This window comes from Plecotus auritus (genome assembly GCF_963455305.1).
Source record: "Plecotus auritus genome assembly, chromosome: 7".
Lineage (NCBI taxonomy): Eukaryota > Metazoa > Chordata > Mammalia > Chiroptera > Vespertilionidae > Plecotus > Plecotus auritus.
In genome coordinates this window covers 35,231,975-35,253,975 of record NC_137774.1, presented here as the reverse complement: position 1 = coordinate 35,253,975, position 22,001 = coordinate 35,231,975, and the positions used below count along the sequence as shown (strand labels likewise).

At 39.0% G+C, this 22,001-nt stretch overlaps 1 protein-coding gene across 1 annotated transcript in view; it reads left to right on the top strand.

The window, feature by feature from the left end:
- BLMH (bleomycin hydrolase) overlaps positions 1 to 22,001 on the top strand; it is a 43,688-nt gene that overhangs the window by 3,286 nt on the left and 18,401 nt on the right. Inside the window, exons 4-10 of the mRNA XM_080680381.1 lie at positions 714 to 855; positions 1,659 to 1,747; positions 2,894 to 2,986; positions 18,876 to 19,031; positions 19,913 to 20,071; positions 20,183 to 20,250; positions 21,286 to 21,403. Of these exons, the coding sequence (XP_080536507.1) occupies positions 714 to 855; positions 1,659 to 1,747; positions 2,894 to 2,986; positions 18,876 to 19,031; positions 19,913 to 20,071; positions 20,183 to 20,250; positions 21,286 to 21,403 (825 nt within the window). The remainder of the gene's footprint in view (positions 1 to 713; positions 856 to 1,658; positions 1,748 to 2,893; positions 2,987 to 18,875; positions 19,032 to 19,912; positions 20,072 to 20,182; positions 20,251 to 21,285; positions 21,404 to 22,001) is intronic.

The following is a 22,001-nucleotide window of genomic DNA, read 5'->3' as shown; positions in this document are numbered from 1 at the left end:
TTGCTTTTCAAGTTGTAGTCCTACTTCCATTTATAGATGTGACACCATTTATTCTGATTTCCAAAGTATCAGAAGTTGACTTTTTCAAAGGCAGAACTGCTTTTGGTTGGTAGGTGGCTACGTTTTGCATTCCTTCTCTGAGTGGTACTTGACTGAAAACACTAAATAATTTTATTCAATATTTTAAATCTTTAAAATGTATATTATGTAAGTATCCAGTAAATGTTTATTGAATGAAGGCTCTAAATATCAGATTTTATTTAAAAATAAAGCAATGTCTTGTTTTGCCTAGAATGTGTATACTCAGATATAAGAAGAAACTTTATTTTTATGAGCCCAGATACTGATATTTAGTTACCTACTTTAGTTTTAAAATATCTACTGTGTACATCTGAAACTAATACAATGTTATGTCAATTATGCTTCAATAAACAAAAAAAATTTAAAAAAAACACAAAAACCCCACCTGAAACAAATGTCAATTATGCAGGAGTGGGCAAAAATAGGTTTATAGTACTGATCTTGTGAGTACTATTGTAATAATCATAACCTGCATGTCTTTCCACACGAACAACTGTAAACCTACTTTTGCCAACTCCTGTACTCAAAAACTACTCTGTTGGGTCTACAGTAGTTCCAAGACTCCTGTTGACAATGCAAATAAAAGTATTAGCTATCTTTTCCTTTAATTTTATTTAACTTCTCTACTCTAGGTTGAACGCTGTTACTTCTTCTTAAATTCGTTTGTGGACACAGCCCAGAAAGAGGAACCTGAGGATGGCAGACTGGTGCAGTATTTGCTTTCGAATCCAGCAAATGATGGTGGACAATGGGATATGCTTGTCAATATTGTTGGTAAGAGCCTCTCTCTAATGGAAGTGAAACACAGCATAGTTAAGTAAGGTTCTGCAGTTAAGCATAGGGCATTTCTTTGGTGGTTATGTACAGAATAGAATTGGTTTTCCAGAAGGGTGTATAGTTAGCTCTAAGAACTTTTATCTCACATGCTCACCTATAAAGTAGCTTTTTTTAAATCCTCACCCGAGGATATGTTTTTATTGATTTTTGGAGCGAAAGGGAGAGGGAGAGAAACATAGATTGGTTGCCTCTCATATTCACCTCAACCAACCAGGGATTGAACCATCAACCTGGGTATGTGCCCTGACCAGGAATTGAACCTGAACCTTTTGGTGTATGAGATGATGCTCCAGCCAACTGAACCACCTGGCCAGGAGTGGTAAGGAGATAGGTACTGTGAAGAATGGGTTAGAGAAGAAAAAGTTGTATTAACTAGCACTAACTTTCTGTGAAAAAGCTTATCTCTTGTTCATTGGTGTAATCAAGAAAAACAGTGAAATTGCAGCTGTTTGAAAATGTCCTTATTCTAAAAAGCGTTGTCTTGAGAAAACCTCATCATGCTGAGCACTTTACAAAGTACGATAGATTAAAAGAATAGAATTAATTCTAAGATAGATGGGTAAATATGGAGATTAAATAACCTGTTTAATTTTATGAAGCATACGATTATTAAGTTTTCTGAATTAGACCAACATAATATGGCCTGATTTTTAAAGCAATGGCTATTTTTGGCCAGGCTTACTAGAGTATGCTAGAGTATACTTTTACCTTATTGAACGCTAAAATTTATTTTCTTTCAGAAAAATATGGTGTAGTTCCTAAGAAGTGCTTCCCTGAATCTCATACAACAGAGGCAACCAGAAGGATGAATGACATTCTGAACCACAAGGTACAACATATAGAGCAGGGTGGGGTTGGATTACTTACCTTAAAGCTTCCAACTGATTTTCCAAGAGGATCTGTGGGCATTTCACTGTACAGTTGATACACAAGTTGGCTAACCAGTATCTCAAAAGCAATGTAGGCACATATTAACTTTAAAAATAATTGAGATTAGGGTGTGTGTTTTTTTCTTTTTAAAAATCTTCCACTTTTATTTCTACTGATCCTAATATTTTCATTTGGGTACTTAGGAAAGGAAGTCCTGTGTTTAGTTAATATGGACCGGAAGCACACTGGGTACTGTGCCTCTCACTTGGCTCCAGTGGAGGTGGGCTGGACAGCTTTTTGTACCAGTAAAACAAAAAAGAACTGTTTGTGAGACTTCCTTAAAGAATATGCTGAGTTCAGAGGGTTCCCCAAACCATATCAGCATAGTTTATTCATACACTAAAAATTTGATGTAGTCACTGAACTGCTTTTTATTGCTTCATTTATCTTAATTATTATGTCTTCTCCACATAACCCATTTTCCAGGGAGGATTATAAATCCTACAGGGATGCCAGTCAGACATCTTTTTTGAGAACTGGGAGTTGACAGAATCTGCTGTCCTGATCTATAAGACTAAGTTGGATTTGTCATCCCTAGGAGAAAGCTTACATTTTAAAATAAACTGTAGATGTGTTTCCCCAATATTAGAAGTAGATTATTTTCCATCCAGGAAACACTGGGGATTCTTAATCCACAGGTTAAAAGATCATTAATAGTATACCTTTGGGTTCCATTTCAGATAACAGCAAAATCCTCTTTAGCATCGTGGTTAGATTTCAGTCTTACCTTAATCTTTGGCATCTCTAAAAAATCAAAACTATAGTGGGGGTTGGCATAGCCATGGTCATAATGATTTGGCAGAGAAGTAGACAACCAGTAAAGTTCTAAATAAAAATCTGTGAGAGTGATTTAATGGCATATCATTAAGTCTCCTGCTTTTTCTAAGGAAAGTAGACTGGTTGGGGAAAAACACATTTGCTTTTATAAAGTTTGCCCTGGGTCTTGGCTGAGATATTCTTCAAAATAGAACTAGCATTGGTCTGTTAGGTTCATTTACAGTTGAATTTGGTAAATATTGTGGTGCTGAGTAACTTTCTGTCACAGATGAGAGAATTCTGTATACGACTACGGAACCTCGTACACAGTGGAGCAACCAAAGGAGAAATCTCAGCCACACAGGATGCCATGATGGAGGAGGTAATAACCATTATTTGGATTTTTTGTGACCCTTCTAAAGAACACTCAGAATAGTCCCATCTATTAAACTGAATGGGAAGTATAGTCATTGCAATAAATGTTGAATTTAATTGAAATTTACTTATTTTACAGCTGGGAAAACTGAGGTAAAGACTTTGCATTTTAGTATGGGACTTGTACGTACTTCCATCTTCCAATTACCAGTTTAGTAATCTATATAATTCATTCTTTTATTCATTAATAAATATTGAATACCTTCTCTGAGTTTGACACAGGGATTACAAAGATGAAAAAGACAATCTTTACTCCCAAGGAGCTCAGTCTCTTTAGAAAAAGAAACACATGGATAATTATAAATGCTATGCTAGAGACCATTCTAGACAAAAGGAATATCATCAACAAAGGTGGAATTCTCAGAGAATAGTGTAGCTGAAACATAAATTTTGTGAGTGTGATTGGTAGCAAATTAAGCTAGAAAGGCAGAGCTGTGAGGGATCTTAGGAGTACCACGAGTTTTGGCTTTATTCTATAGGAATAAAGATGAGAATAATATATGTATAATAATATATTGATGGTTATATCAGAAAACATTTGGAAAACCTAAAAAGCATTAAACAAATACAGGGTGGTAATATTTATTATCAAGGCAGTTAAGAATATTATTTAAGTCTTAGCCAGTGTGGCTCAGTTGATTATATGTCCTGTATACCGAAAGGTTGCAGGTTTGCTTCCTGGTCTGGGGCATATGGTACGTAACCATCGATGAACATCAGTGTTTTTTTTTTCTCTCTCTCTTCCGTCTTCTCTCTCTAACAAATCAATAAGCATATCCTTGGGTGAGGATTAAAAAAAAAGGAGAATATTACTTAATACCGGCCATAATCCAGATGCATATGCATAAATCTCTGAAATTGCTTTGAGAAAAACATCATTTCCCTTTTCCATCTAGTGGACCCATCACTAGGAATCACTCAACTAACAATTTTCTTTTACTGCAGTGGACAACACTGATGTTTTCCTTTGAATTTTAGAGAGGAAGTATAGTGTATTTGAAAACATGGTCTGGAATCAGACTGTCTGAGTTCTGATCTCATTACTTAACAGCCTTGTGACCTGGGTCAGCTCCCAAGTCTCAGTTTATTCAAATGCATAGCCCATCCTTAACTGTTTCTTACATATTTGTTGAATGAATGAATGCAGAGATTTCATTCTGCCAAATACATTTAAATTATCTCATACTTACCTCTTTACTTCTTACATGTTCTTATTTAAGAGGGGCATCTGGGTGTAGTAGAAAAAAAATAATTAGATGGGCATGGGTTTCAATTCTAGCTCTATCACTTAATAGCTCTGTGATCTTGGGTAAGATACTTAATCTGTCTAAGGTTCAGTTTGGGACTTAAAATATATTCTTCATTTAATTTTTGTGGGAATCAAATAAATTATGTATAAGAATGCAAGCATAATGCCTGGCACATAGCAGTTGTTCAATAAATATTAGTTCTCTGTCCTTCTTGCTTGGATTGATTTCCCTTGTTGAGGCTATATCTCTGCATAACTTGCTTTTATTCATGATTATAGTAAGATGGTGGGGTCTGGTAAGGATGAAGTTTCTATAAACAGTTATAGAAAAGGACCCAGACAATACTTCCTGCAGATCATAAGCATCCTGTTGCCTTTTGATGTTTACTTTAATGATCTTTTAAAGGATATGTCTAAGGTCCACTCCTGACCATGGGATTGACTGATAAGGATTAGGGCAGATAATGTTTCACATATCTTTCTTCCTCTACTCCTACCTTGGAAAAATAGTAAGACCTATCATACCAAATCCCGAGTATCGATGCTTTTAGGATTATTTACTTAATGATTCTGCCTAAACTGTTGACTACAGAATTCTGTATGGTAGATTTTTAGATTTTACAATCTTCAAATGACTCCTCTTTATTGAACTTGACTCTTTGGTAATGAGGGGTGTAGCTATGATTTTAAAGCCACTGATTAGTACCTATGATATGCCTAGCCTTGTAAGCGTATCAAAATGATGATTAACAGTCATGAAGCCCAGAAAGCTTTGAATGAAAGGGGTTTATGCTTAAGGCATTCTTTCTGAGGGACGACAAGTTGCTTGGTGAGATGACAGACAAGTCAGATCTGTTTTGAAAAGATGTTGTCACCTCTATCGCAGTGTTTTCTCAGTACATCTACTCTTTCTTAGCCTCCAGATCCCCTTAGGATTATTAATGTATTCTCTACAAAAACTCTATTCAAAACAAAACATAAAACAGACTAGAAAGAATATTTGTCAGTGCCATGAAAAGAGACAAGCCATTATTATTTGCTTAGGAAATTCTATAGCAGTGGCTCTCAGCTTTAAACAACATTATGTAGTCCTAGACTTGCTCTAGACCTACAAAATTTATTTCCCTGAGAAAATCCTAGTTATCTATATTTTTATTTTTTATTTTAAAGACGTCTTTGATTAAAAAAAATTTTAATATAAAAAGGCATACAGCCCTACCTGGTTTGGCTCAGTGGATAGAGCATCAGCCTGCAGATCAAAGGGTCCCAGGTTCGATTCCAGTCAAGGGCATGTACCTCCATTGCACGCTTCTCCCTGGCCCAGGCCGTGTTCAGGGTCAGGGCTTGTGCAGGATGCAACCGATCGATGTGTTTCTTTCACATCGATGTTTCTCTCTGTCTTTCCCTCTCTCTTCCACTCTAAAAAATCAATGGGAAAATATCTTCGGGTGAAAAGTCTGTTTCCCACACTGTTCTCCATCCTTCAAGTTCCCGCACACCCCAAATTAGTTTTTTTGGTTTGTTATTGTATTAGCAGTTATTTATCCTTCCAGAGAAGGTCTTTTCAAAGGTTACCACGAAGAGGAGGAGTATTGCCTTTGAAGTGCCTGATCCCAAGGCACAGTACAGTTGGAATGGGATTTCAAGCAAATAGACAATCCTTGAGCTCAGGAAAAAGAATGATCTAGCAATGTAATAGTGATGATAGTGCAGATAGCTGAAGCCTTGGGAGTGGTTAGAAGGGAGAATAGAAGGATAGAACAAGCCTGAACAAAGAATTCTGGAAAATATGTATTTTCATAAAACATCTCTTTCTATAAAAGCAAGTGCCAGAACTATGTTCTGATGTAGGTACTGGTCATGTGCTGCAGCCAGGTCCACAGGTCTGAAGACTGAGAAAAGGTGGCTGGATTTCCTGAACAGGTTGTTTGTAGAATAGTGTCAGTGGAATGGAGAAGGGTAGGAGCTAGATGGAGAGGAGGGCGTCATGTCAAGAAACGAAAGATAGTTTTGAGAAGGTTGACAGTGGAGAGAAGGAAAAAATTGATACTGATTAATTTCACACGTGTTTATTGAGAATCTACTAAGTGTTAAGCATATTATTATTTACAAATGACATGTTATATATAATATAGAAAGCCCTAACAACTCAATTGGAAAACTGAAAACAAATAAATTCAGTAAAGTTGCAGGATACAAAATCAATGTACAAAAATCTGTTGTATTTCTATGCACTATTAATAAACTATCAGAAAGAGAAATTAAGTAAACAATACTATTTACAATTGTATCAAAGAGAATAAAATACCTAGGAATAAATTTAACCAAGGAAATGAAAGACCTGTTTATTGAAAACCAGAAGATGTTAATGAAAGAAATTGAAGAAGACACAAATAAATGGAAAGATAATTTCATGCTCTGAAAGAGTTAATGGATTGGAAGAGTTAATATTGTTTAAATGTCTATATTGTCCAAAGTAATACACAGATTCAGTAAAATTCCTATAAAAATTCCAATTGCATTTTTCACAGCAATAGAACAAACTCCTAAAATTTATATGGAACCATAAAAGATCCTGAATAGCCAAAAACAATCCTGAAAAAGAAGAAAGCTGGAGACATTACCCTCCCTGATTTCAAACTATATTGCAAAACTGGTGATTAAAATAAGGTGGTTTGGCATAACAGCAGACACATAGATCAATAAAACAGAATAGAGAGCCCAGAAATAAATCTACATATGTATGGTTAATTTACAACAGAGGAACCAAGAACATACAATGGGGGAAGGGCAGTCTTTAATAAGCAGTGTTGACAACATTGGACAGCCACATGCAAAAGAATGAAATTATTTCATACCCTATACGAAAATTAACTAAAAATGGATTAAAGATGGAAAAGAAGGCCTGAAATTATAAAACTCTTAGAAGAAAACATAGGCATTAAGCTCCTTGACATAGGTGTTGGTAATCAATTTTTAATCTGACACCAAAAGCAAAAGCAGCAAAAGCAGAATAAAGTGGAACTACGTACAACTGAAAAAGCTCTGCACAGCAAAGGAAACCATCAACAGACTGAAAAGCCAGCTTACTGAATGGGAGAAAATATTTGCAAATCATATACCTGATAAGGGGCTAATCTCCAAAATATGTAAAGAACTAATACAGTTTAACAACAAAACAAAAATAAAACCAATCTGATTTAAAAATGGGCTGAAGGTCTGAATAAACAGTTTTCCAAAGAAGGCATACATATGGCCAACAGGTACACAAAAAGATGTTCAATATCATTAGTCATCAGGGAAATACAAATCAAAACCACAATGAGGTATGTATCACCTCAGACCTGTTATAATAGCCAGAAAGATTAGAAATAACAAGTGTTGACAAGGAAGTGGAGAAATAGGAGCCCTTATGCACTGTTGGTGGGAATGTAAATTGATACAGTCACTATGGAGAACACTGGAGGGTCCTCAGATTTTAAAAATAGAACTACTATATGATCTAGCAGTTCCATTTCTGGGTATTTACCTAAAGAAAACAAATATACTTCAAAAAGATAGCTACATTCCCATGTTCATTGCAGCATGCGTTTACAATAGCCAAGATATGGTAACAACCTACATGTCCATCAGTGGGTGAACGGATAAAGATGTGTGTATTATATATGTGTGTATATGTATACACACAATGGAATATTATTTGGCCACAAAAAAAAAAAGTCTTGCCATTTGTGACAACATGGGGTGCACCTTGAAGGCATTATGCTAAGTGAAATAAGACAAAGACAAATACCAAATGATCTCTCTTATATGTGGAATCTATATATTTTTAAAACCCACGCTCATAGATACAGAGAACAGGTTGCTAGAGGTATGGGTTTGGTGGGTGGGGGAAATGGGTGAATTATTTTGGTTGGTTTTCTTTTTTTAGTTTAAATAAATTTGAATATAAAGCAAAACAAATGAGCAATGGATACAGCCAAGTCACAATAAAAAAAAGGGCAAAACAAGCTTATTTATAGAGAAGTACAATAAAATTTGGGGAAGGAGTTAGGAAAATAAAGAGGAATGTTAAAAGGCCTTTCTGAGGATAAATCTAAGCCGAGACATAAGTAATGAGAAGAATTTAGCTACCAAAGATCGGACACAGCATACCAGACAGAGGGGACAGTAAGTGCAAAAGCCAATACTGGGAGAAAGTTTGGTGTTTTTGAGCAATGGAAAGGAGGCACTGTGACTTGAGCCTGGAAAGAATGTGGGAGTGGCTGAAATAAATCCTGTAGAGGAAGTAAGAACCAGCTGATATCGAGCTTATAGGCCATGATAAGGAGTTGGCATTTTATTTCAAGTGGGGTAACCATTGGGGGGTGGGTCACACTGAGGAGTGATGTGGCTTAATTTTTGTTTTAAAAAAATTCCCTTTGGGAAAACCAAGATGGCGGCATAGGTAAGCACCTAAACTGCTGCCTCGCACAACAATTTCAAAACTACAACTAAAAGACAGAACGGACACCATCCAGAACCACAGGAAAGCTGGCTGAGTGAAAATTCTTCAACTAGAAGGAAAGAGAAAAGCTCACAAAGAATTGGAGGTACGGCAAAGGGTCTTTGTGCGCACAGAGAGGAAGGGCGGCTGAGAGCCTGGCTGACTTTCTCTGGCGGAAGGGGGAAGGAAGCCCCCAACCGCACTGAACCCCAGTTCTGACTGCACTGAACCCCAGTTCTGGGCAAGCCCCTGGGAACCCATGCTCTTACGGGGGGAGTCTGGACTCTCGGGCGGAGACTCGGGAGCTGGGGAAGGCAGAAGTCTGAAGGCGCGCACGTGCCAGTGCGCACAAAGGCTGCGGAGGTTGCCACAGGTTTTCCCTAGTGGAAGGGAGTCGGAGGCTCCTGACTGCACTGGGCCCCAGTTCTGACTGCACTGAACCCCGGTTCCAGGCGAGCCCCTGGGGACCCACGCTCTTGTGGGGGGAGTCTGGACTCTCGGGCAGAGACTTGGGAGCCGGGGAAGGCAGAGGTCTGAAGGCGCGCACGTGTGCGCAAGGGCAAGGCTGACGGGAAGCCAAGACTGAGACTCCACCCCATCCAAGCTGAGCACAGAGGCTATTGCAATTTGGCAAGTCTAATCCTATAAGGTTGTCTCCAGCACCGAACTTCTCCCAGCATAGATACAGCTGATCCTTAACTGGCCTGGAGGTCATTTCTTTCCAGTGATACCAACAACAATTAAGACTTAATTACAAAAAAAAAAAAAAGACTTAATTACAACAAGGCTGTACACACAGTCCACAAAGGGGTGCACCAAGAGTGTCCACCTCAGGTTAACTGGGGAGGCCGACCCACTGGACCATATAGGAAACCTAGCACACAAAGCTATTCTACCAACTCAGGGAAGCAGTGAAAAATGGGGAGACAAAGAAACAGATCACAAACGAAAGAAATGGAGGAAAACAAATGACTGGATATAGAATTCAAAAACACAGTTATAAGGCTTTTCAAGAATATCCTAGAAAAGGCCGATAAATATAACGAGACCCTCGAAGATATGAAAAAGGACCAACTAGAAATTAAACATACACTGACTGAAATAAAAAATATTATATAGAGACCCAAAAACAGACTAGAGGAACACAAAAATCAAGTCAAAGAATTGAAATACAAAGAAGCAAAAAACACTCAACCGAAAAAGCAAAAAGCAAAAAAAAAAAATCCAAAAAGTTGAAGATAGTGTAAGAAGACTCTGGGACAACTTCAAGCGTACCAACATCAGAATTATGGGGGTGCCAGAAGAAGAGAGAGAGCAAGATACTGAAAACCTATTTGAAGAAATAATGACCGAAAACTTCCCCACCTGGTGAAAGAAATAGACTTACAAGTCCAGGAAGCGCACAGAACCCCAAACAAAAGGAATCCAAGGAGGACCACGCCAAGATACATCATAATTAAAATGCCAAGAGCAAAAGACAAAGAGAGAATATTAAAAGCAGCAAGAGAAAAACAGTTAATTACCTACAAGGGAGCACCCATACGACTGTCAGCTGATTTCTCAACAGAAACTATGCAGGCCAGACGGGAGTGGCAAGAAATTTTCAATGTGATGAATAGCAAGAACCTACAACCAAGATTACTCTACCCAGCAAAGCTATCATTCAGAATTGAAGGGCAAATAAAGAGCTTCACAGATAAGAAAAAGCTAAAGGAGTTCATCACCACCAAACCAGTATTATATGAAATGCTGAAAGGTATTCTTAAAGAAGAGGAAGAAGAAAAAAGTAAAGATAAAAATTATGAACAACAAATACATATCTATCAACAAGTGAACCTAAAAATCAAGTGAATTAAAAACCTGAGGAACAGAATAGACTGGTGAATATAATAGAATCAGGGGCATAGAAAGGGAGTGGACTGATAATTCTCAGGGGGAAAGGGGTATGGGGGGTTCATGAAGAGACTGGACAAAAATCATACACCTATGGATGAGGACAGTGGGGGGGAGGTAAGGGCAGAAGGTGGGGTGGGAACCGGGTGGAGGGGTGCTATGGGGGGAAAAAGGAGAAACAATTTTAATAATCTGAATAAAGATTTATTAAAAAAAAATCCCTTTGGTCCTTTGAGAATAGATTGTAAAACAAGAGGAGAGGAAATGGGAAGACCAGTTAGGAGGCTCTTATGGTTGTGTACATGAGAGATTATAGTGGTTTGGACCAGGTTGATGTAGGGACAAGGAAAAAGAAAGAACTGGTGATAGCATGGTATCTTGAAGTAGGGGGCTTGCAGCTATAAGAGAAGGCCTTTGGCGGTTGGGGCTGTGTGAGGGCACCAGTGTGTGGAAAGGGATATATACACTGAGTGGCCAGATTATTATGATCTCTGAACGCATAATAATCTGGCCACTCTGTGTGTGTGTGTGTGTGTGTGTGTGTGTGTATAGATATATATTAGAGGCCCAGTGCATGAATTCATGCATGGGTGGGGTCCGGCCAGCCTGGCCAGGGGGAGGGGACATGGGCAGTTGGCTGGCCTGCCTGCTGGTCGAACTCTGGGTCGAGGGGACAATTTGCATATTAGCCTTTTATTATATAGGATATACACTGGGTGGCCAGATTATTATGCGTTCAGAGATCATAATAATCTGGCCACTCAGTGTAAATGAGAGAACTAATAATTGAAGAAGCAAGGCCTTGGAGGAAGGAAAGAATAGACGTGGTCTAAACTAGTGCTTTCAAACTTTAATGTGTGTATGAATACCCTGGAGATCTTGTTAAAATGCAGATTCAGCCAAAACCGGTTTGGCTCAATGGATAGAGCGTCAGCCTGCGGACTGAAAGGTCCCAGGTTCGATTCCGGTCAAGGGCACGTAACTTGGTTGCGGGCACATCCCCAGTAGGGGGTGTGCAAGAGGCAGCTGATCGATGTTTCTAACTCTCTGTCCCTCTTCCTTCCTCTCTGTAGAAAATCAATAAAATATATTTTTTAAAAAAAATGCAGATTCAGTAGGTCTGGAGACTGAATTTCTATTTCTTTTATTCAAAACCCACTCAAAAAAAAAACACAACACTCTAGAAGTAGTTTCAAGATCATCATTTGACTATTATAATCTATGTGGAGTTCCCCACATGAGCTCATTTCCTTTAACATCACAGAAGGAAGGGCACATACTTTTTAAATGTACCTTTTTATGTCTTTTCTTTGCTTGAAAATATATACAACTAGAGGCCTGGTGCATGAACTCATTCATGCACCAGTGGGGTCCCTCGGCCTGGCCTGCACCTCTTGCAATCCAGGACCCCTCAGGGATGTCAGACTGCCGGTTTCTGCCTGATCCCCGCAGGGGCCGGCTCGTCTTGCCCAGTCCTGATCGGGGCCCAGGAGGGGCTGCAGAAGGGCTCCAGGGCATGTCCATGCACTGGGTCAGTTTCAGCCTGACCCTCACAGGCCAGGCTGAGGGACCCCACCACTGTACGAATCCGTGCACCGGGCCTCTAGTTTGCATATAAGATCTTTGGTTAATCTCTTCCTGCCCTCCCCATCCCCCCTTCCCTCTGAGATTCATAAGTCTGTTCCATGTTTCCATGCCTGTGCATTGAGTGTCTGCCCCCTGGTGGTCAGTGCACATCATAGCTACTGGTTGAATGGTTGAATGGTCGAGTGGTCGTTTGGTCACTTAGGCTTTTATATATATAGATGCCTCCAAAAAGGATCTCCCTGCCTGCTTTTGCAGGCCAGACTGTTGTGGGTTTTATTTATTTATTTTAAAAACAGATCTCCACAGAAAGCAGTAGAGAGCTATCTTCCCTTCTTTCCCCTTTCTCTGTGGTCACCAAGGTCCCTAGTCCTTCCCTCTTGGAACTAGCTCATTAACCAGCAGTACTGAACTTCCTTCAAAGTTCAGCTATTTTCTGTAACCACTTTTATGTACTCGTGGCCATTCTACTCTGGTCAATAGGTCATTTTACCTTTGAGCCTAGTTTGTCCATCAATAAAACTAAAAAGTTGGAGTCCTTAATAACTTATTAAGGACACTGTAATTATGCATTTTTCTAGGAGAAGTAGCTAATACTTCTCCAGTGCTTTAGACCTTACTGTGCACTCTCAGAAATTCAATATTGTGTCTGCCTGTAGCTGGCTTTAAGCTCTCTCCCTCCTAAGTATTTATGACTGGTTGTCAGCTGTTCCATCCTGCCTTCCTTCTCTCACTCGATGTCTGTCTGCTAGTTACCATGGGGGTGGAAATTAACTCAATCCCACATCATTTGTCTTTAAACTGGGAGCCACGTATTTTTTCCCTGTGTCATGTCTCATGCTTTCTGTGTCCTTTTCCTTTTTTCTATTTCCTATCCTGATTCTATTATTCACCAGGATTCAGTTCTATGTAAAGACTTGTGTTCAGTATCCAATCTTTTTTGTCCTGAATGCCAAGTGCATCTTTATGAGAAGCAGGTGACACTCCTGAGTTGCCCACCAGAGAGCAGACTTGGATATCCAAAGCTCACTGCCGGTTTTGTACTTTTGGGATCAGGGAATGTTATTTCAGAACAGCAGAGTCTCTTACCAAGAAAATATAGTTATCAGGGACCCTGGAGATTATTTAAAATTACAGCTTGTTTAATTAACTCTTGTTAATTGGCTTGGAGCCAAATATTCCTTCCAGAGTGTTACAAACTGACTTGAATTTGAATGGCATTAGATATAAAACAATGCAGCATGTCTAAAATCACAGTTTTACTAAAATCCAAGAGAAAGGGATGCCATCCTTATTCTCATTCATTCCTTATATGTACCTTTGATAAAAACTCACATTTATAAAACATATGCAGTAGGGTATAAGAATTTATCCTGCAAAAGGATTCACTATAGAATTCTGTATTTTGGGGGGAGAAGGAGGAAAAGATTGAACACTTTCCAGGTGTCCTCAAACTTTTTAAACAGGGGGCCAGTTCACTGTCCCTCAGACCATTGGAGGGCCAGACTATAGTTAAAAAAAAAACTATGAATAAATTCCTATGCGCACTGCGGGCCCGGGACAAGTCAGCTGCTAAGCAGGACAGGCAGTGGCACCCAGTGGGCCGGATAAATGTCCTCGGTGGGCTGCACGTGGCCCGTGGGCCGTAGTTTGAGGACCCCTGCTTTTTACTTTAGATAGGGAATCAAGTGCACAGTAAGGTACTATGTAAATTATAGTGTAAAACATTCATATTTATATTTAGAATGTATTTCAAAGTACACAGAAATTCACTTTGTTGTCTTACTCTTCATTGGCCCTGGGCCTACCTTCCCCTTTTTTGGTCAGGGCCTGGCTGACTTGGAAAAACCACCCTTGAATGACTGAGAATTGATCAAAATCCCACAGATGTTCATACACATGTGACAACAATTACTAGTTGAAAATACATATCATTTAAGTCTGTAAAAATTTCCTCATCTCATTGTCATTGTCTTGACCATAGTTACCAGTGGCAATGTCCTCATGATAAAGTTGCCATTTGTGCAAATACAGAATGACTCTCTGGTCCATGTGAATCCCAGAGCTCATTAATCCATGGCTAGAGTACCTCGATTACAGTTGCTAATGTGATGCCCTGCTTCTTCTTTTTGTGCTGGAAACCAACCTGAGAATGATACAGCATTGAAAGGGAGATGGTCTAAGGTGGTTCAGGCTCATAACCCACAGTAAATCCTAGCAAAGGAAGACGCTGTCTTGGAAAACAGAGCATAACAAATGAAAGGCAAGCATAACTTCTTCTGTAGCTTCATCTGCCTTTGTTAAAAGACAGTAGAAGCAGGTTCTGCCTTCCATAATAACACACGGATTAAGAGTCTCTTTATCCTTAATGATAGGTCTAATGTCATTGGCAGACCTAGTCCTTGTTTTCCAGCTTTGGTTCAGAGAATAAATTTGAGCCGTGATATCAGTATCCAATGTGTTCCAAGGTTTTTTGAGGCCTAGAATGCTCTGGGGATGATGAAGAGAAATAACTACACTGCAGTGGTTGATGATGACATATGGATGCAGACTAAGAATTGGGGAATCTTGGGTGTACATTCCCTAATGGATACGGAAGCCAGGTAGGGACTGGGTATCTAATGAATTTCCCTGGAAGTCAATCTGGAGAAGTCCTGACTGTTCAGCTGTTCAAGAATGGCTAAGGAGTACCAAAAACTAAGTTCCTTAAATGGTGTGGTGAGAGTGGGGGTTAAGAAAGCAGGCAGGCATAGATGATTCTCTCTAGAACAGAGGTGGGAGTGGACATCTCTGAAGGGAGAGGAGAGTAAATTGAGGGAAGAGAATTCTCCATAGTGGAGGTCAAAGGAGAGGTGTGTTTCTTATAGGCTATAGCTTTGTTTTGCACTCTCAGCCTTCCCTTTTGCCTGCTTTTAGAGTACCTTTGTGGTTTGGCTCAGGTGATCCTCTGTGATCATCTTGCCCTGGTTGAGATCATAGGGATAGAACTAGCTCATAGAATTAGGAGGACATTATTTAAAAGATAAAGTAGCTCCACGGCTCCAAGAATGACTACAGCATGTGTAGGATTGGCTACCCTAGTCTTACCTGTATTTGGTACACCTCATTTTGAAGTTTAAAAAAATTAGTTAGGCAATCACTCCATCCAATACAGAATTTGCCAATGTATAAGATTCTAAACTATGAAATGAGAAAATAACAATATTTTGGGAGCCATTGTTCTTTCTTTAACTAGAGGAAAAAGAAGGATGTGTCCTTAATTATAAATGGAATTGATAGGTGATAATCTACTGTAATCGGCTTGTGGCAGGTGTGAATCCATGGTCTATCAGTCAAAAACGGACTGGAGCTGGCATGTTTGACTTCACCTATTTCTGGATGTTGGAGTCTAGGGAAACATTGTCTATACATGTGAGTAAGGCCTCACCATCAGAGTGTTTTTAAAGAGAGCAGAAGCTCAGTTTGAATTCCTAAATTCAAATTTCACACCAGTCACTGGAGAAGAACTTTTGATTTAAGAAAAGTGTTTTTAATGTGGTTCTTCTAGGATTCAGTGGAATATTCTAAGACCCAGATCCTGTAGCTAGTAGATTAAGGCCAATGAGGGAGACATTAGAGAAACATAAATGGCACTGTGGAATCAAATGTTAAATTTTTATGCCAGAGGTATTTAGAAAAGGGAGCAGTTAGTGTGAGCTGGAATACCTGGTGGAAACTTTCTGGAGGAGGGGCATCTTGCACTGAGCTTTAAAGCATGGGACTAGGATTGGGATCTGAGGAACACAGGAGACAGAGTTACAAAGGTGACAGTGAGCTGAGTGCATTGAGCAGGCAGTAAAGATAGACACAGAGAAGCCTGGCAGGAGTTCCGAGTCCAGGATGGGAAATAAGGATGGGTGAAGCTGTAAGAGCCTTTAAAATCCTACCATGCTTATCAGGGAAATGCAAATGAAGACCACATTCCATACCCACCAAAAAAGTAAAATTGTAATGCCATGTATTGGCAAGAATGCAGAACAACTGGAACTCTCTTACTTTGCTGGTGAGCATGTAAATTCCTTCAACCCCTTTAAAAGCTATTTAGTTAAAAATGTAAGCAGCATTACTCATAATAACTCCAAACTGAAAACAATTCACATGTCTATCACTAGGAGAGTAGAGAAATTGTAATATACTAGTATTTATACTAGTATGGAATAATACACAGCAATAAAGAACACAATGGAATAATACACAGCAATAAAGAACAAATTACTGATACTCACTGTACCATAAGTGAATCTCATAGCATTACATCAACAAAGGAGGCCCGATACAAAGAGAGTATGCTGTATGATTCCATTTACTTACTGTTAAAGAAAAAGCAATACTAATGAATGGGTATATGAGTCAGAATGGTGCTTACATTGAGGGAGGTTTGGGTTACTGACTGCAAAGGGGCCAGAGAACCTCTGGCGGCCTGCAGCTGTTCCATAGATTGATCTGAATGGTGGTTACATGGGTGTCTGTATATGTAAAAAATTGAATTGATCTGTATACTTAAGGTTAGTGTACTTCACTATTTACTGAATGTAAGTTATGCCTATGTAAAAAAATTTTAGAAAAGGTAAAAAAATAAATCAGGTCATGGAGTTTAGATTTGTTGTAGGAGGTACTAAGGAAGCATTACTGACTGTTGAACAGGAAAGTGACTTGAAAGTGGTGCTTCTAAAATTATTCATCCTGTAGTGATGTGGAGAACGGAACAATGTTCACATCAGCTATTATTTCTAGGTCAGATATAGTGCTAGATGCTGTAGGAGACACAAAGTATCCATGACCTGCTCCTTACCAGTAAGAAGTTTATCATCTTTTGGAGAAACCTAGAAAATCAAAGTAAATATTAAATGCTTAATTCGTGGTGTTATAGATAGAGCACTAAAGTGAATTCGGAATTCAAATCCTAATTCTGCCATTTATTGGCTTTGTAACATCAGTCAAGCAATTTATTTCCCTGAACTTTGGTTTCCTTATCTATAAAAAAAATGGGAACAATATCTATCACTTAGAGGAATAAGAGATGTAGTATTCAGAGATTGTAGTACAGCATAGTAGAGGTTCAGTAAATGCTCCCCTTTAAACCTTGTACCCAAGAAGCAATTTTTTTTTTTTTTTTTTTTTTTTTACTGTGTGTGACCTCCGTTCATAGCCAGGCTATGCTATTTACTGGCTATGTGACCTTAAATAGGTTACTTAATATGAACCTTGATCTCTTTTGAAAAAAAGATAGGAGGGAAAATTATACTTTAAGAGAACGTTATAAGAATTACGTAAACTTAACAGATATTTAGTATCTAGCACAAAATAGGCACACTTAAATATAAGTTTCTTTTCTCTTGAAGGTAATGGAGTATACAAATGTGTGGTTCAAATAATGCAGATAATAAGTGATGAAACTGGATCACAGTGGTGACTGGGATGGAGAAGGAAGGGGCAGATGATAGTGTTGTTGTTGTTGTTGTTGTTTTTAAATATATTTTATTGGTATTTTACAGAGAGGAAGGGAGAGGGATAGAGAGCTAGAAACATCGATGAGAGAGAAACATCGATCAGCTGCCTCCTGCACACCTCCCACTGGGGATGTGCCCGCAACCAAGGTACATGCCCTTGACCGGAATCGAACCCAGGACCCTTCAGTCCGCAGGCCGACGCTCTATCCACTGAGCCAAACCGGTTTCGGCTGTTGTTGTTTTTTAAAGATATAACAAATTTGATAGAGAAGAGGAAGTACTGCCAGTCTGGCATGGCCCAGTGGTTGAGTGTCAACCTATGAACCAGGAGGTCACGGTTTGATTCCCAGTCAGGGCACATATGAGGTTGTGGGCTCAATCCCCAGTGTGGGGCGTGCAGGAGGCAGCCAATCAACGATTCTCTCTCATCATTGATGTTTCTCTATCTCTCTCCCTCTCCCTTCTTCTCTGAAATAAATAAAAATATTTTTTTTAAAGAGAAGAGGAAATACTTTCTATACTCCAATGAAAATAATATAAAGGTTGATTGTTTTGATGCTTTCTTGAAGGTGTTGTGACCTCATTAGAAAATATGTTATGGTCTCACAACCCAAAAAGTTGTACCTTACTACTTACTAAAAGCTATTCTTTTTCTAATAATACTTTTATCAGACATTGTCATCCAACTGAAAAGTTAATGACTTTTCTCTGAGTGGAGACCCCTGTCACAGTCAAAGCAAAACCTAGAAGAATGAAGGGAAGGAAATCCATTTATAAAATATATGTCATTATTTGTCACTTGAAATGCAATCAGCAGAGCAGCAACCCAGGTCTTATGTATCAGTGGTAAGCAGCTTCTTAGCTAAGGAAGTTTAATTTGCAGGGCAAATACTAAGCACTAAATATTAATATTTCAGAATTGTGTTGTTCAGAGTGTTTATTTAAGAATTCAGAAGTTGACTGATATCAAATCCTGGACATCCACCTTCCAATTTTTGGAACAATATTAGATTTCCTGTGAAATTTCTGCCTTGAATTTAGCCACTGATTTCTTACATTTCCTAAGTTTGAGGAAAATGAAGAGGCAAATAATACTTTCCGCTAGCCATCACTCATCTGTACTCCTTTCTTCCAGGTATTCCGAGTGGTGTGCATCTGTTTGGGTAATCCACCAGAGACATTCACCTGGGAGTATCGAGACAAAGATAAAAATTATCAGAAGATTGGCCCCATAACACCCTTGGAGTTTTACAGGGAACACGTCAAGCCACTCTTCAACATGGAAGATAAGGTTGGAGACTGGCACTGGCAGCCACTGGCTGTTTACTTTCAAATGCCTGTTGACTACAAGAAAGGTTGTAAGATTCCGGGGTTAGCATGCATGATCATTAAACTAGAAACTAAACAAACTTTTTTCCCTGCTTCCTCTGAGGTATTTGATGGACCTAATAAAGTTGATCATATCAGGATTCCCATTGCTGCTCTTCAGAGACTTTTCTAACTGTAGGCTAGCAGTCAGTTTAATTCCCACATGCTTCCCTGGTTTTGGGCCCAGAATCATTCCCAGGTGCAAAGACAATAAAAATGTGTCTTAACTTTGGTTTCAGAGTACCTCTGAAATGTACCCTCCCCACCCCCACCCCCCACTCTGGGGACTCTCTCATGGAAGGGAGCAATGTCCCATCCTAGTTTTTCCTGCCCTCTTTCAGGTCTCCTCCACTGCCTAGCAAGATGACCAGAGACCCCCTTCCTTTATTGTCATCTTGACCCTCTTATAAGCAAATGTTTTATTATTGGAATCCCAACTCAGTTGAGGTATTGCTAGGTGTTAAGCCCGTCTTGTAACTTGAAAGCAGGGATCTTATAGTGATGGGATCTCCATCTTGCCTTACTCCATGCAATTCTTCAGAATTAGTTTTGGGGTAATTCTTGTCAGTAGGAAAGATGCAGCTCCCAAATGTGTCCCTTGGACTAATTAGAATATGCAAGGAACTCTTTCAGTGACCTTGCCACCTTTGTTTCTCTGTTATTTAGCGATATATTTGTAATGCTTATTCTTGTAGGCAGAGGTAATGAGCTTTGATGTAGACATACGAACTTAGAGGAGAGGTATGTGTCTTGCTTGACATTCTTGGTTTTAGGTTCTCATCAACGTGTTCTTGATCTCAATAGATTTGTTTAGTGAATGACCCTCGGCCCCAGCACAAGTACAACAAACTTTACACGGTGGACTACTTAAGCAATATGGTTGGAGGGAGAAAAACTCTATATAACAACCAGCCCATTGACTTATTGAAAAAGATGGTTGCTTCCTCCATCAAAGATGGAGAGGTTAGTATTGTTCTGTGTCTTCTGCTTTGGGGTTAAAACCTCTTCTTCCACATCTTTGGTGTAGTAGGAAGATCAGATTTATGTTGACTTTCTTCTTTCCTCTATTTCTAGGCTGTGTGGTTTGGCTGTGATGTTGGAAAACACTTCAATGGCAAGCTGGGCCTCAGTGACATGAATGTGTGAGTGCAAGAATTTAAAATAGAAAGCCGTTTGTGGGTTGTTGCTCTTGGAGTGTTCTCTTGGTACGAAATGACTCGGCTGAGGTTCACCCAAAGAGGAGGGCTGGCCTGAGAGCGGGTCTCTTTCTTTCCATCTTGTAGCGCTTGAAGACTCTTAACAAAACTCCACATACTTCTGTGCTCTGACCTGGGAAGTCAAGATCATACTTCGTGTCTGCATTGGAATTGTTGGATATTCCTAAAAAGCCATTCTATATGAGAAAGGCACTTTAAAAAATAATTGATTGCTGTGTAAATCTGCTCAGATGTGGGAATGTAATGAAAGGTTTGCCAGACTTCTGGTTTGCTCTTTGATCCTTCTGAACTACTTCCCTGACTTGGGTGAATTATATATTTTTGTCTTTATGACAACTGTTGACTAATTCACACACTTTAAAGCATTCCTCCTCGTTGATGACAATGAAGGTTCGTTTGTGAATAAAACCATACAAGATTTCTTGGCTATTAAAATATACCACTTTAGGGTTACTTATAAGTAATTGTTACTTATAGGAAGTTGAGTAAATAACTTCATAGTTAGCAAAAGGAATCTGCTAAAAGAATTCATGATTTTTTTTTTAACTTTGAAAATACTCTCCAATATTTTTGATATTTTTTATTTAAATTTCATAGTCAGCAGTTGTCTAAATGGATTAAGAAACTGGGTTGCTTCTACCAGCTTAAAGGAGACCATTTTTTAAAGAAATTACTTCAAAGGCTTATTTTTTTTTTTTTTAAGTTTTATTGCCAAAGTAACAATCCAAGCTCATCTTATCAACTTTTGAGATGGGAAGTTTGTGTTTTCTGGAGTACTCTTGTGACACTAGAGAATGGAACGCCATTGAAAGACTAAATTCTGCATGTATTCAATTCTCTGAAGAGCTACAGCCATATTTACGTGGCGCTATTGGGCCCCTTCTGTTCCTTCTACAACCAGAAGCTATCTTTCCCCCTTGATTGTACTCTCTTTATTCTGTACTGTCTTTTTTTTTCCAGCTATGACTATGAGTTACTGTTTGGTGTCTCCTTGAAGAACATGAACAAAGCTGAGAGATTGACTTTTGGTGAGTCACTTATGACCCACGCCATGATCTTCACTGCGGTCTCAGAGAAGGTATGACACTCAGCATCCTACCACAGTGTTTACACAGATGGACCTGCATTCTCCTGCAGACTGTTTATCCATCAGAGCTTCATAGTGTAGATGTTCTTTGTGAAAAGTTAGCTTCCAAGCAAGACATTATACCTCCGTCACTTGAGGTTTGGCTGCAACTCAGAGGTAGTAAAAATAGGAACTTCCCGTGGGGAGCAGAATTTGGGTCAGCAGGGGGTAAGGAAGTAACTGCTTTTCTGTGACTTTGAAAGTTCTTGGTGTGAAGGGAACCTGGGAGAAGATAACTTCTATTGAATGAGGATTGAAATGTGCCCTGAAAGTGTTCATATCTTGATAACGTGTGTTCAGACTTACCTTCCTTTCATTTGTCATTCAGATTCTTCTGCAGTAAAATGTCAATAACAGTAATTTGTGGACTCCATGCCCATCCATTACTGGATTTATGCAGAGCTTCAGGAAATTGGATGTAAAGTATTTTGAATTTCCTATGAAATACTCTGAATAGTAATATCACTATTTCTAAGACACACTGTTGGAAACAGCAGCTGAGACTTTATTTTTCACAAAGGAGCCTCCCCATTTCTAGGCTGTAGAAAGG